Below are 11,153 nucleotides of genomic sequence, written 5' to 3'. Positions count from 1 at the left end.
TGCAGGCGGCTCCGGAAGGTTCCCCGCTCCTGGATCCAGACGGACCCTCCGGGATAGTGTTTGGATGTTTCCAGAGGCATTTGCAGCTCAGAGGGAACAGCTGTGGGGTGACTGCCTCGTCAGGCGTCCCCAGCCGGGTTTGCCCCCCAGGCTGCTGGAACCATACAGGTCTGTGTGCGCGCAAGGCCCGCAGGGAGGGGTTTCTTCTTACATGTGCCCTCGGCCTCCTTCCTCAGCCGTCTCAAAAGAAAGAAAATATTTTGGAACAAACAGCAACACGGTCAGTAGGAACCACTACTGTTCCCACTGCTGTCAGCTCAGGATCCCTCCTGTCACACGGGCTCTTGGGGTGGTTTTCCACCTTGGTCAAGCTTAGGATGACGTTCCCGACGTTTCAGAAGTTCTCGGTCATCTGTCCTACCTCGGGGCGGTTTCCAGTGCGACCTCCCTGGGCCCCTGTAACTAACTAACTGACCCCGTCCAAACACCACTGTCCTGCTCCTGGGCTCCTTTCCTGTTTCTAAAATGCTGCCTTGCTTCTCAAAGGTCAAGTGTAAAGGGGGGACACGCCACGGAAAAGCCAGGTCTGCAGACAGGACAGCAGGGTGGCCGCGCAAGCCCGAGGGTCCAGGGGCCCAGGGCCCGGCCGCGGGGCCTCACAGCGCCCGAGGCCACACACGGTGCGGCCTCTGGCTTTTCTGGTCTCAGCCGTCAGCACGGCCCCTGGGTAACTTGTCGCAACTATTTCGCAGAATGGTGTGTGCCCGCTGCTTTTACTTACCGAGCTCACCGTCCTGGGTCAGGGCCTCTCACTGAGGGCCTGGCGGGCAGACACCCTGCAACACTGCCAGCCCAGGGCGCACAAAATACTGGGGAAAGAGCCTTCTGCCCAATCTGTCTCAGCAAGTTTGCGGCTGTTATGCTGCACAGGCTTCCTGCTTCCTTTAAAACACTCACAATTAGTACTTTGAAAAACCAGTAAAACACAATTTCATTCTGTAGGTATTTCCAAAATTGACAGAAATGGATCGAATATCCCAATTAGTTGCACTGACTGCAAAAATGTTCACAACCACTTCATAGAAATTGTACTTCCGTCTAAATAAATGGAGATTTGGGATGGACGTGTTGTATCTAAATATTTTAATCCACAAGCATAAAAGATTAATAGCCACAGGTAAACAAGGACTGAACTGTCAGCCAGACACTTTATTGAAACAGGGCCCCTCCTGGTCCGTCACTGCCCAGCCCCGCCCACGAGAGCAGCAGGTCGAGTCACCTCCCTCACCTGCTAAGGTGCCCCTCCTCTGTGTCGGAAAGGCCTAGCAACACACGTGAGTTCAGATCCAACAGTGTCAGGGCTGTGTGACTCGGGAGTGAGAAATGGGTTTTCAAAACAAGAACCAGATGAGGAAAATCTTCAATCGATGAAAACTTAAGTGACAAAGAGTTCTAGGAAATGAAAAGAGTGTAAAAAGCAGCGAAATAAGTTACGAATGGAAGAGCGCTGGTGCCCACCTCCTCCTGCCTGACGGGCTCTACTGACGGACAGCTCGCTGCGGCGTCTGCCGCGGCCCCTGTGGGGACGGCATCTGGGGGCCTCGTCCAGTCCCTGAAACAGGCCTGCTCGTTCCTGTTCCTGAAACAGGCTCATCCTGGTGGACAAGAGTGAGGCAGAGACACTGCGAGAGACGAAGCTGATCTGACCTGAGTGCTTCCCTTCTGCATCCTGGGCCAGAAGCTCAGCGCTGCAGCACTGCTTCGTGGATCCTTCTCTCCGGCTGCTACGCCCTGGAGCCCTGGCCCTGCGGCGCGGCCTGTGTGGGGGCAGGGGAGGAGCCCGCGGTCTCGGTGGCACCCACACCAGGCCGGCATGGGGCTGAGGAGGAGAGCGGGGCCTCGAGGTGGCCCTCAGGAGCGAGAGATCTTGTCAGGAGGCATGAATCCCGTGTCCCCGAGGGTCCTGAGCGCCACTCGGCCATCTGGCCGGACTACCAGGTGCGTAATGCTGCCGTTGTTGAGGGAAAGGCGGAGCCAGCCTTCTGGAGGGAACTGCAGCGCCCTGGAGGAGAGAGCACAGGCTGGGAAGGGGCCCACCCCAGATGACAAGGCCTCAGGGGACTTCCCTGGGGCTGGGGCCAACACCTGCAAGTCCCTCCCATTTTCAAATGGGGTTTCTCAGAGGAAGGAACTGTCGGGTGGATGCCAACCCATCAATCAAACAAGGGGGAGGTGACAGCCCAGCCCCTCTGGGACGGGGGATCAACCCAACTCAAGGCTTGCATGTGAGTCACAAACACACTAGTTAACAAATGCATGCAACTGAATTGTTCTTCCAGTGTCACCAAAAGGGGACGGGGGCAGCCAGAAGGTGCGGCAGGGGCAACCCACAACCCCGGAGCATTTCCACGCGCTTAACGCTTCTTAGGCACAGTTGGTATCTGCTGAAGAGCCCAGCAGGACTATGGCCTCCGTCCGAGCCGCCGGACCCCTCTGTGCCCCAGGACACTGGGGTGAACAAGCGGCACCCCCGTGGCTCGCCTTCAACTGGCATGCCCTCTGTCGAGTTTTGCCGACTTGAAGGATTAACTACCTACACGCTGATTTTTCAAGGCTCAGCGTCACCCTCACCGCTTTCAAAACTGCCCTAAGTTAGGGAGCAGAGCGCCCTCACGTGTCCCGGGGGCACAGGCCGCTCCCAGCCCAGACGTCTCCGGCCGGCCCTCAGCACTGGGGTCAGTGCTGTCCCGGGATATGGGAGGACGCGTGTTCACACAGCCCCGAAGTCGCCCTGAGCGGCACACGGGCTGGGGCTGCCCCCGAAGCCCAGCCCCTCCTCCCAGCAGCTCTCAACCCGGCCGGGAACCTGGCGCCGCAGCCTGCTCCTCCGGCGCAGGGCTGCTCGCCCCGGGCCACGCGGGCGGCTTCTGAGGGCAAGCGAATGGGCCCTCGTGAGAAGGGGGACCCCCTCAGCTCCTGAAGCACCTGCGGAGCACCTTGAATGGCCCCGGGGGAGGCTGGGTCCCCACTTGCACTAAGTGGGATGTGGTCAAACACACTAGCACCCAGCTGGCCTTCCCAGGTCCAGGGCCCTCCGTGACTCTGCCTGGGGCTCAGCGCAGGCATCACTGTGAGGGCCCTGCACCTCTGGTGCCAGGACGAAGGGACCTGGTTGCCCCACGGACACAGGAGCCCCGCAGGAGCAGCTGGAGCTGCCAGGGACTAAGGCGCTCACAGGTTATCACCCTGCACAAAACAGATCCGTGGGTCCTTCGTCACACACATTCCAATTAACAAACAAAGGGACATACGAAACCATTAAGCAAACACCACGCACAACCACGGGGGCAGGAGCCATCGACAGGTGCTGAAACCAGCTGGGGGACCTCAGGGAAACGGGCGCTCGCGTTGCCTCCTACAAAGTGGGACTCCGCGTTGGGAATGGCAGCGCACAGCGCCTAAACCAAGCGACCACGTCAGCATCGCCCGGGAAAGGCCGCCCACGGTGGGCACCTCAGTCTGGTCTGTTCCCAGCAAAAACATGCAGTCGTGAGAAAGCCGTTCTACCAGACCACCGGCTGGGCCTGGCGGGCACCATCAGACAAGAGGAGGGGGAGCCGCGCTGGGGGCACAGGCCGGCGGGGGAGGGGGGAGGCGGGGCCGTGATGGGGTGGGGCAAGGCGGGGGGCGGGGCGGGAGGCCGGCGGGGGAGGGGGGAGGCGGGGCCGCGGGCGCCCCGTTGGGGCCTCACCTGCACACGATATAGCGGATGACGTTGGCGTGGCAGATGAAGATCTCGTAGCTGTCCTCCTGCTGCTTGGTGTCCGCCCGGTGGATGTAGTTCCGGAAGGCGGCCTCGATCCGCGCCCCGTCCTCATAATACTGCTGGGGGCAGAGGGAGGGATCGTCCGTATGGAGGCAGTGCGCGGGCCCGCCGCCAGGAGCCCAGGGGCCGCCAGGAGCCCAGGGGCCGCCAGGAGCCCAGGGGCCGCCAGGAGCCCAGGGGCCGCCAGGAGCCCAGGGGCCGCCAGGAGCCCAGGGGCCGCCAGGAGCCCAGGGGTGGAGTGGAGGCCGCTCCCGGGGAAGGCCGCCCGGGGGGAGTTTTTACCACAGCCTCCGGCTTCCAGTGAGACACGGGGGGGTCAGGCTCGATGGGGGCGCCTTCCCTCAGCAGGTCTGTGCTGACCTTGCAGACGCCTGCGGAGAGACACAGGACTCAGGGCCCCTTCAGGAGCAGCCGGCCCGGGGGGCGCCTGGCACTCACCTGGCAGGTGTTTGCTGATGATGTCAGTGGTCTCTACTGCACGGGTCATGGAGGAATGGACGATTTTATTAAACTTCAACCCCAAGCTTGCAAGTCGGAGACCGGTTAGTTCAGCCTGCTCACGACCTTGAAGGTGGAATACACTGGAGAATTACACGTCGCCGGAGTCCCTGTTTGTTTACTTCACAAATACTTCAGTCCTTACCAAGCACCACTAGGTTTGGGGGACAAGACGGGCAGCCCCTCCCGGGGCTCAGGCCTAAGGAAGGGGTCAGGCTTTCAACAGGTAAAATCAATGAGACAAACCAGCCACCTTCAGCCCCATAAGGAAGAAACATTGAAGACAACGGCCATGGTGGAGGCTGGCTGAAGTTTGGGTGGGGTCCTGTTTACTATTTCTGGGTCCCCCACACCATTCCTACTCAACTTTGTCCAAAGATTGGGTGTCAGTGCGCCAGTGACCACCTGCCGCTCAATCACCACCACTAGGGTGTTAACACATGAGGACGGACAGCCTCAGCACTGCTGCAGCCTGGGTGCAAATACAAATGCTTTTCCTCAAATGTATCTTAGAATCCAGTCGAAACGCCCTTGGAAAGTCAGTCTCAGCTGGATGCACGATACCACAGATGCAGCTTTACTTCCACCCGGGCCTGAGGACAGGCCAGCAAGCCCCTTCACACAAGTGGGTGCTATCTCATTCAACAGACAGATTTTTTTAAATGTAAACTCTATCTCCAACCTCCCTGCCGTTTCCTTGCTAGGAATTTCTCCTACAGACACATGAGCACAAAGACCGAGGCGGTCCCGCCCGGCGGGGGCGGCTGAGACCCGCCACCGTTTATGAGGAAGGCTCTCCAGCAACGAGGTCAAGCCAGAAGGAGCACCGGGCGGGGCGCCTCCGAGAGCCTCGGGCCCGCGGGCAGGATCCACCTTAACGAGGACGTTTTCAAAGCCTGTGTCAGATTTGGCTGATTATTACTAATAATGACAAGGCTCGCATCTGGGTCGAGAACACCCGACACAGGTCCAAAGAGGCCCAGCGCCCCAAGGGCACCTTCAAGGAGGCCCAGCCACGTACCCAGGGGCGTCAGCGTGCGGTCCTTCTCCAGGGAGGCGTCCACGTGGTACTGCGAATGCCTGATGAGGAAGATGTGCCGTGTGGCCTTGGCCTTGTAGTGGTCCAGCCTGGACGCCAGCTCTTCTTCTCCGGGCTCCAGGTTCCTCTTCCGCAGGTTGACCAGGGACAGTGGTTCTCTCCTGATGCAGAAATACGAGACGGTGTGTCCTGTGCCCCTGCTCACAAGTCACCCCCAGTCTTTCTGACAGAGGGGCTTCCTGGGTTGGTGAGGCACAGGGGAGGAGCCAGCACCCCCCTTCTCTTGGCGCCAGGCCCGCCCTGGGCGGCTGGATGTGAACAGAACAGACAGGCGAAGCTATTGTGCTGCCCACGTCCTTGTGAGGAGACTGACAGTCACAGCAAGGGGACCAGGGACGCAGAGAGGAGGAAGGAGTGTCTGTGGAAGGGCAGGTGGGAAATGCCCACAGGGTGGCCTCACTGACGGGGACGCTGTGCTGCCCAACAGTAGCCACTGACCATGTGGCTACTTAAATTCAAAATCATGAAAATTAAATACAATTAAAACTCCATTTCCCCAATCACACTAAACACATTTTCAATGCTTAGTAGCACATGGGATAGTAGGCATCACATCGGACAGTGAGGAAAATGCTCCCGTTACCACGGAAACCCCCTGGATGGCCCTGCTGGAATGCTGGGAGGGAGCTGCAGCAGAAAAGATGCTGAGACACCAGCAAGTCTGGTGAAGACAGGCACTCTGACGGCTCATTGGCCTCAAGCTAACAGAAATTACATGCCTGTGAGACCGGCAGAGCTGGGCAAAGAATGTACTCAGCTGAGGCAGTGCTGGAAGAATAAGTTTTGAGGGGAATAATGGTGAATTCACGGGTTCTGCTTGGGCCGTGCGAACCTGGGGAACCTGGGGTGCCTGTAACATGGCCAGGCCGAGATGCCACACTGGCGGTCACGTGGGAGCTGGGGCTGAGCCAGAGAAGACATCTGGGACCTACAGGCACAGATGCAGGAAGCCTGGCTCCTCAGAAAGAGGCTGCAGATTTCACTGGATGAGGCCCTGGAACTTTCTAGCATGGACACCACCCCCCTCACCCCCCCATAAATCTAGACTTGGCAAGTAAATACAGCAATGTTGGCCTCATACAAGGCTGGAGTCCGGCTCTACCTCAAGTCAGTCCTTTAACCTGAGTGACTCTGTTTCCTTAAAAAGGCCCAAGAAATTCACAAGATTGTACTGATGTTTGAAAAAGAGAATATGACCCCAGTCTTATCCCAATTGAGGAACATTCTATAAAATCCCTGATCAGCCCTGCTCAAAACTGTCAAGGTCATCAAAACAAGTCAAGTCTGAGAAACCGTCAAAGCCTGACTGTCCTGTGGGATCCGGGAAGACACAACGGACAACATGTAAAAACTGAGGAAATTTCAATAAAGTACGGACGTCAGTTAAAAATATCGTATCTATACTGGTTCACTGATTGTGACAAGTGTCCCATATTAGTGTGAGGTGTTAACAACAGAGGGAATTAAGTGTGGAGTATACAGGTACTCTATCATCTTTTTCTGTAAATACAAGATGATTCTAAGATAAGTTTACTTTTCAAAAATTAAAGGTTAAAAAGAATACCTATTTAGTTCCCGATACAACTAGGCCAGCAATAAATATTGGATCTGTGCCCCACACTCAAGAGTGTCAAGGAGTGAAGAGCTGGGACTGGGTAAGCCATCCCACAACCCAGAGCAGGGCTGTCCAATAGAAACAGAACACCGGCAACATACGTAATTTAAAATTTCCAAGTGGCCACATTTACAAAGCAGGAAGAAACTGGTGAAATTTCAGTAACTCACTTTATTTACTCCAGCATACCAAAACTACTATCGTTTCAATACAGTATTTTAAGATCTGCACTGCTCTGGTTTTTAAATTTAATTAACGTTAAGTAAGACTAAAAATTGCTTCCTGATCACAGGAGCCACACTCAAAGGGCTCAATAAGAACACTGACAGCGCGCGGCCAGGTGGGACCGGGACCCCTGGACCTCACGTTCCTACTCAAGATGGCTGCTGGTCCTGTCCCCGCGAGGCCGCCTCGCGGAGGCCCCTTCCAGGGCCCATCTCCACCTCGCCGTCTCAGCTGTATCGCAAATATGGGACCAACGTGCCGTCACCCAATCTGAGGATTCCGAAGTTGGGAAACGGAAACAAGGACAAGAGCCCTACAAAGGTCCAAGCCCTCCGTCTAGGACTGAAAACGACCACTTTGGGCTTCCCTGTGCGCCAGGCACTGTCCCTGGCATCACGGTGCTCCTTCCTCAGAACGACTCCCTGGGCAGACGAGGAAACTGGCGCTCAGAAAAGGGGTCGAGGGACGGCCCACGTCCACAGCCACCCTTGTGGCCAGAACCGAAAGAGAAACCCGCACGCAAGCCTGCCCCGCCCGCCCCTCCGCGGAACCGACCACACCGACCGGCCGGGACGGCCGGGGCCCGGGAAGGCTCCCGCCGCCGGCCCCGCACCTGTCCCAGTTGGGGTCCCAGACGCCGGGCCCGGGGCGCGCGGCCCGCGCCCACGCCGGCGGCTCGACCACGCGCGGCTCCGCGTCCCCGCCCGCGCGGGGCTTCCCCACTGCCACCGCCGAGAAGAACACCGCGGCCGAGCCCCCGGCCAGGCCGCAGGCCGCCAGCTGCAGCGCCTGCCGGAACGCCATGCCGGCCCGTCCCACGCGGGGCCGCGTCGACTCCGCGCAGGCGCCTTCGGGCGCGGACGGCGCGCCGCAAGGGACAGGCTTCGGCGGGCGCGCGCTTCCGGCCGCCGGGCTGCGCGGGAGTCGCCGGGATGGCCCTGCCTGCCGCGGGCGACTTCCGGGAACGAAGGCGGAGCCCGGTGGTAGGCGGTGGTTCTGAGACCCTTCCCTCGACCCGCTGCGGGGGGCCCGGGGCGGGAGTCGTTCCTGCCTTCGAGCAGCTAGTGCTTACGCGGCGCCCCCGGGGAGCCGCTTGGGCGGGGGCGCAACGGGAGGACCGAAGCCGGCGCCGAGCGGCTGGGCCGAGTCAAATGCGGGAAGAGCCCATGGGGAACCCGTGCCCCGCAGATGACTTGGGGTTCTGGTTTAAGTGAACTGGGAAACTCCCGCAGGGTTTGCTGGTTGCCTTGTTTTTACGGTGGCAAAATACACATAACGCAAAATTTACCATCGTAACCGTCTTTTAGGTGTACAGCTCAGGGGCATTAAGGACATTCTCTTTGTTGTGCAAGTATCACCACCATCCCTCTCCAGAACTTTCTCATCTTCCCAAACTAAAATTCTGTCCCCGTTAAACACTTAACTCCCCATCCCCTTCCCTCAGCCCCTGGCACCCACCACCCTACTTCCTGTCTCTATGAATTTGCTCCAGGGACCCCAAAGAAGTAGAGTCAGACTGTATTGCCCTTTGCGGACTGAATTATGTCACTTAATGTCCTCAAGGTTCATCTGAGTCGTAGCATGTGTCAGAATGTCCTTCCGTTTTTTTAAGGATGAATAATATTCCATTGTATGGATGGACGACATTTTGTTTATGCATTCATCCATCAATGGACATTTGAGTTGTTTCCCAGTTTTAGCTACTATTGTGAATAACACTGCTGTGAACATGGGTGTGCAATATCTCTTCAAGTCCCTGCTTTCTGTTCTCTTGGGTGTATACACAGAAGTGGAATTGCTGGATCATCTTGACAGACTTTTAAATGGGGAAGTGATACGATCTGATTTACATTTTTAAGTCACTCTGGATTTTGAAGAATAAATGTATTCCACAGAAATACCCAGACCTCTGCTTAAGCATGGTGTCTTGAACCCATATATTTATGTCTCCTTCTTCCAGAAGGTCGCTTATTAAAATGATAGCAAAAAAATTTAAAAAGACAAATCTACAAGGACATACTTGAGTCCACAGAAGAAACAAAGCCAAGAGATCAACTGACAAAATTTTGGAAGCTGTAAATCAGATTGTTATTGATCTGAGGAGATGGAATATCTGTCGCCTGCACTGAGGGAAGCCAAGAAGCAAGTTCATCTATTCCGGTGAGTCTGGCAGAGCCTGGCCAGTTACAGTTACTAGCCCCACCTCTGAGCTCTGAGGACACAGCAGGACTGACTGAAAACCTGAGAGGTTGCACTATTCATCCCCTCCATCACCAGTGTATTCAGGTGACTACCTCACCTCCAACATGGCAGAAGACTAGAGAACTTTCATTACAGAGGATCTGAACCAGAAGGCCTCTGGATCTGAGAACACCTGACAGGTGAGACTGGGCTGCAGTAATAAAGATGAAATTATATGAAGTTCACATACTAATAGTAGGACTCTAACCCCTTTTCTCCAGTTAGCCACAAGAATGTTGGCCACTGTGCTTATACCATGCTCCCCTACAGCCACCACTCTCCCTGCCCCACCCCCCAACCCTGGGCAAGAAATGAAAAGATTCCTCTCTGGGTAAACTGACCAGCCCAGGAGAAAATACCTCAGTTATTGAAAATGGGTGGTCCCCAACAAAACTGGGTCCCAGGCTTCCCTGGTGGCGCAATGGTTAAGAATCCGCCTGCCAATGCAGGGGACACGGGTTCAAGCCCTGATCCAGGAAGATCCCACATGCCGTGGAGCAACTAAGCCCGTGCGCCACAACTACTGAGTCTGTGCTCTAGAGCCCACTAGCCACAACTACTGAAGCCTGCACGCCTAGAGCCCGTGCTCCGCAACAAGAGAAGCCACTGCAATGAGAAGCCCATGCACCGCAAAGAAGACCCAACGCAGTCAAAAATAAATTAATTTTAAAAAAAGAAAAAAAAGATCAACATGGACTTCCCTGGCGGTCCAGTGGTTAAGACTTTGACTTTCAGCGACTTCCCTGGTGGCACAGTGGTTAAGACTCTGCACTCCCAATGCAGGGGGCCCGGGTTTGATCCCTGGTCAGGGAACTAGATCCCCCATGCTGTAACTAAGGAGCCGGCAAGCTGCAACTAAGACCCGGCACAACAATGACGACAACAACAAAAACTTCGTCTTCCAGTGCAGGGGGTGTGGTTTTGATCCCTGGACATATGGAGCTATGCCTCTCAGCCAAAAAACCAAAACATAAAACAGAAGCAATATTGTAACATATTCAATAAAGACTTTAAAAATGCTCCACTTCAAAAAAAATCTTAAAAAAAAAGAGAAAGAAAAGGATCGACAGACATTTCAGGAAATCCCGATAGGGTAACACAAAGATCAAACAGGGGAAAAACAAAAAGCAAAAAACCCTGAGAAAATAGAAGCAGCACGCGAGACAGAAAAAAATTCAAAAAATATATAATTAGGATCCCAAGAGATATTGTATCCATGAAATAAGGATGGGAGGCAATCAGGAAGCAATGTTCTAAGAATGAAAAAGCAGGGAGGGAGGGCTAAAGTAAATGACCAACGGGAAAGCAGACCCCGCTGCTGAAAGGGTGGCATACAGGGCCGCTCAGCAGGTCAGGGCAAGCCCTGGTCTAGAGGGGCCCGCGTGCTATGGGGCCAGGTAGCCAAGCAGTAGTACTGTGATATATGTTACCACAATTTCTTAAACGTTTTAAAAAATCTGAGGGCAGCCCTCTGATCACCCATTTCTTTCAAAGCAACAGCAATTATTCTGAGAAATTAAAATCACCACAGAAAAAACTACGTTATAGTTTATTGTGATCCTAATTCAATCCAAGGTGAGAGGTGAAATCATCTCTACTGTATTTTAAGTTTCTTAGGGGAGCACCACCTGAGGACAGGGACCACCTTT

The 11,153-nt window shown here is 55.5% G+C and overlaps 1 protein-coding gene and 1 long non-coding RNA gene across 7 annotated transcripts; one reads left to right on the top strand and one right to left on the bottom strand.

The window, feature by feature from the left end:
* Window positions 1-1,126: 1,126 nt before the first annotated feature.
* Window positions 1,127-8,106, bottom strand: PGAM5 (PGAM family member 5, mitochondrial serine/threonine protein phosphatase). Of its 6 annotated transcripts, none has more exons than XM_060121997.1 (6): window positions 7,877-8,106; window positions 5,346-5,524; window positions 4,265-4,390; window positions 4,109-4,197; window positions 3,752-3,885; window positions 1,127-2,081 (listed from the first exon to the last, which is right to left on the bottom strand). In XM_060121997.1, the coding sequence occupies exons 1-6, from the start codon at window positions 8,065-8,067 to the stop codon at window positions 1,931-1,933; spliced, it is 870 nt and encodes a 289-aa protein (XP_059977980.1). In that variant the 5' UTR covers window positions 8,068-8,106; the 3' UTR covers window positions 1,127-1,930. The 6 variants fall into 6 exon arrangements, with proteins under 6 accessions (XP_059977980.1, XP_059977979.1, XP_059977981.1 ...); XM_060121996.1 differs by having other exon boundaries at window positions 1,127-2,062; XM_060121998.1 differs by having other exon boundaries at window positions 1,127-2,062; window positions 3,752-3,882.
* Window positions 8,107-8,151: 45 nt separating this feature from the next.
* Window positions 8,152-10,524, top strand: LOC132504532 (uncharacterized). Its single transcript, XR_009534930.1, has 2 exons — window positions 8,152-8,246; window positions 9,224-10,524. It is a non-coding gene; the product is annotated as an uncharacterized LOC132504532 (long non-coding RNA).
* The last annotated feature ends 629 nt before the right edge of the window (window positions 10,525-11,153 follow it).

This window comes from Lagenorhynchus albirostris, chromosome 14 (assembly GCF_949774975.1).
Source record: "Lagenorhynchus albirostris chromosome 14, mLagAlb1.1, whole genome shotgun sequence".
Taxonomy (NCBI): Eukaryota; Metazoa; Chordata; class Mammalia; order Artiodactyla; family Delphinidae; genus Lagenorhynchus; species Lagenorhynchus albirostris.
This window is presented reverse-complemented; position numbering and strand designations above follow the sequence as displayed.

Excerpts from the sequence above, each read along its gene's own strand:
- PGAM5 (XM_060121997.1), bottom strand. The coding sequence starts at position 8,067 with ATGGCGTTCCGGCAGGCGCTGCAGCTGGCGGCCTGCGGCCTGGCCGGG. Across the intron at positions 5,525-7,876 it reads TGGGACCCCAACTGGGACAG|GAGAGAACCACTGTCCCTGG; the intron begins GTGCGGGGCCGG and ends TTTCTGCATCAG. Across the intron at positions 2,082-3,751 it reads ATCCGCTATATCGTGTGCAG|CCTGTGCTCTCTCCTCCAGG; the intron begins GTGAGGCCCCAA and ends GCCCCTTCCCAG.